The sequence below is a fragment of the Haplochromis burtoni genome, unplaced genomic scaffold (assembly GCF_018398535.1).
Source record: "Haplochromis burtoni strain Fernald_Lab_line unplaced genomic scaffold, NCSU_Asbu1 Contig_24, whole genome shotgun sequence".
NCBI lineage: Eukaryota > Metazoa > Chordata > Actinopteri > Cichliformes > Cichlidae > Haplochromis > Haplochromis burtoni.
The window spans coordinates 2,835,287-2,836,751 of NW_024582385.1; the positions used below are offsets into that span (position 1 = coordinate 2,835,287).

General features: G+C 44.6%; 1 protein-coding gene across 13 annotated transcripts in view; it reads right to left on the reverse strand.

Moving 5' to 3' along the window:
* LOC102295875 (vacuole membrane protein 1) overlaps positions 1-1,465 on the reverse strand; it is a 51,234-nt gene that overhangs the window by 17,153 nt on the left and 32,616 nt on the right. For 8 of the 13 annotated variants that reach the window (XM_005926809.3, XM_042218844.1, XM_042218846.1 and 5 more), the window contains one exon: positions 28-89. In XM_005926809.3, coding sequence (XP_005926871.2) covers positions 28-89 — 62 coding nt within the window. The other 5 variants (XM_042218852.1, XM_014335021.2, XM_042218851.1 and 2 more) reach the window with 4 other exon arrangements.

Here is a 1,465-nt window from a genome sequence, read left to right on the forward strand (position 1 = left end):
CACCCACCCCCGGTGAGGGTTACTCACCCGATTAGGGAGACCATCTGCTCCACTATGTGCTTACTGAAGGTGATGATCACAAACAGTTTCTGTATGACAAAGAAGCACACGGAGGAAGAACACGTTAGTCGTTGAAGCGTGAGGTCAGCAATAGCGGGAAAAGCAGTAAAACATTATAGTTTGACCGGTGATCCTTTAATACCTCCTTTCTCACACAAACACTCACTACTCAGTTTCCCCAGTCATGTGTGTCACACAACCAAAAAGGTTTGGTGTGAAAGCAGAAACAAAGGGCAAGAAATCAGAGCCCGCGACACACGTCAGCGTATCACCTCGGCTGCCGTTAGAACAGCCGGTGTGTAACGTGCACACTGACAGAGACATGGAGAATCAGATGTGTCATGGCTCCACAGGGGCCTGCATCCGGCTCCTGTCCAGGTCCTGCTTAGTCACCAGCACAGAGGCGACAAACAGGCGACTGCCAGTCATTCCAGCTTTGGTGCTGGTGGGAGGGGCATGCAGACAATAATTGACCACTAATTTTTCAAGGTCCTTCAGTTATTGTCTGTTAGTGTGTTCTTCTAAAAGAGCATGTGTTTGTTTGATCCACGAACCTCTCGCCTGCCTTCACCATCGCCATGAGGAAGACTACAGCAGCCGAGCCGTCATTACAAACTCGTGTTGTGCAGCAAAGGATCGTTCAAACCCACAGAAACAGTTTGCAGAAGACACTAAATATATACTGAAAATGATAGAGAAATACACCAGCATTTTCTACATCAGGGCAAGAACAGCGCCGTCAATTTAAATAAGAACAATTTAAAAAACACAGTCACAATTTGCAGTGATGTAAAGTGTGCTGACCAACACAACACTTGGAAATCGCACTATTCACCTCCAACACCATTTGGAAAATATAAATGTGCTGACAAAACCACGGGAAATACACAAAGCGCAAACATTTGATAGGTGAATACAATTTTTTAAAAACGTGATCAGCTGAGCCGGCTGCACTTAGACTCAGTGCTCAGCTCGGAGCATCACAGGAGGAGAGACTGAACAAATGACAGGCTCGCAGTCAAAATGTTACATGTTGCAAAAATAAATACACAACTATGTATAAACTGAAACTTTGTATCTCACACAAAACAAACAGCAAAAACTCAAAATCTTACCAAGTAAATTTGTCTCATTTCTCAGCTACAGAGTAACGTTTCACTCAGATATGTCCACTCGTGTTTTTTCCACGCTGCCGCTTGGATCACTTGTTTCATTGGCAGATTTTTTTGACTAGAAATGAGACAAATAGACTTGGTAAGATCTGGAGTTTGTGACAGTTCCAGAAATTATTTAACCTGAACTGAGGCGTTTGTGCCCCCACAGCTGACAGTTGATCTGTTCTCCCACACAAAGCATTGATGAGCGCGCGCACACACACACACACACACACACACACACACACACA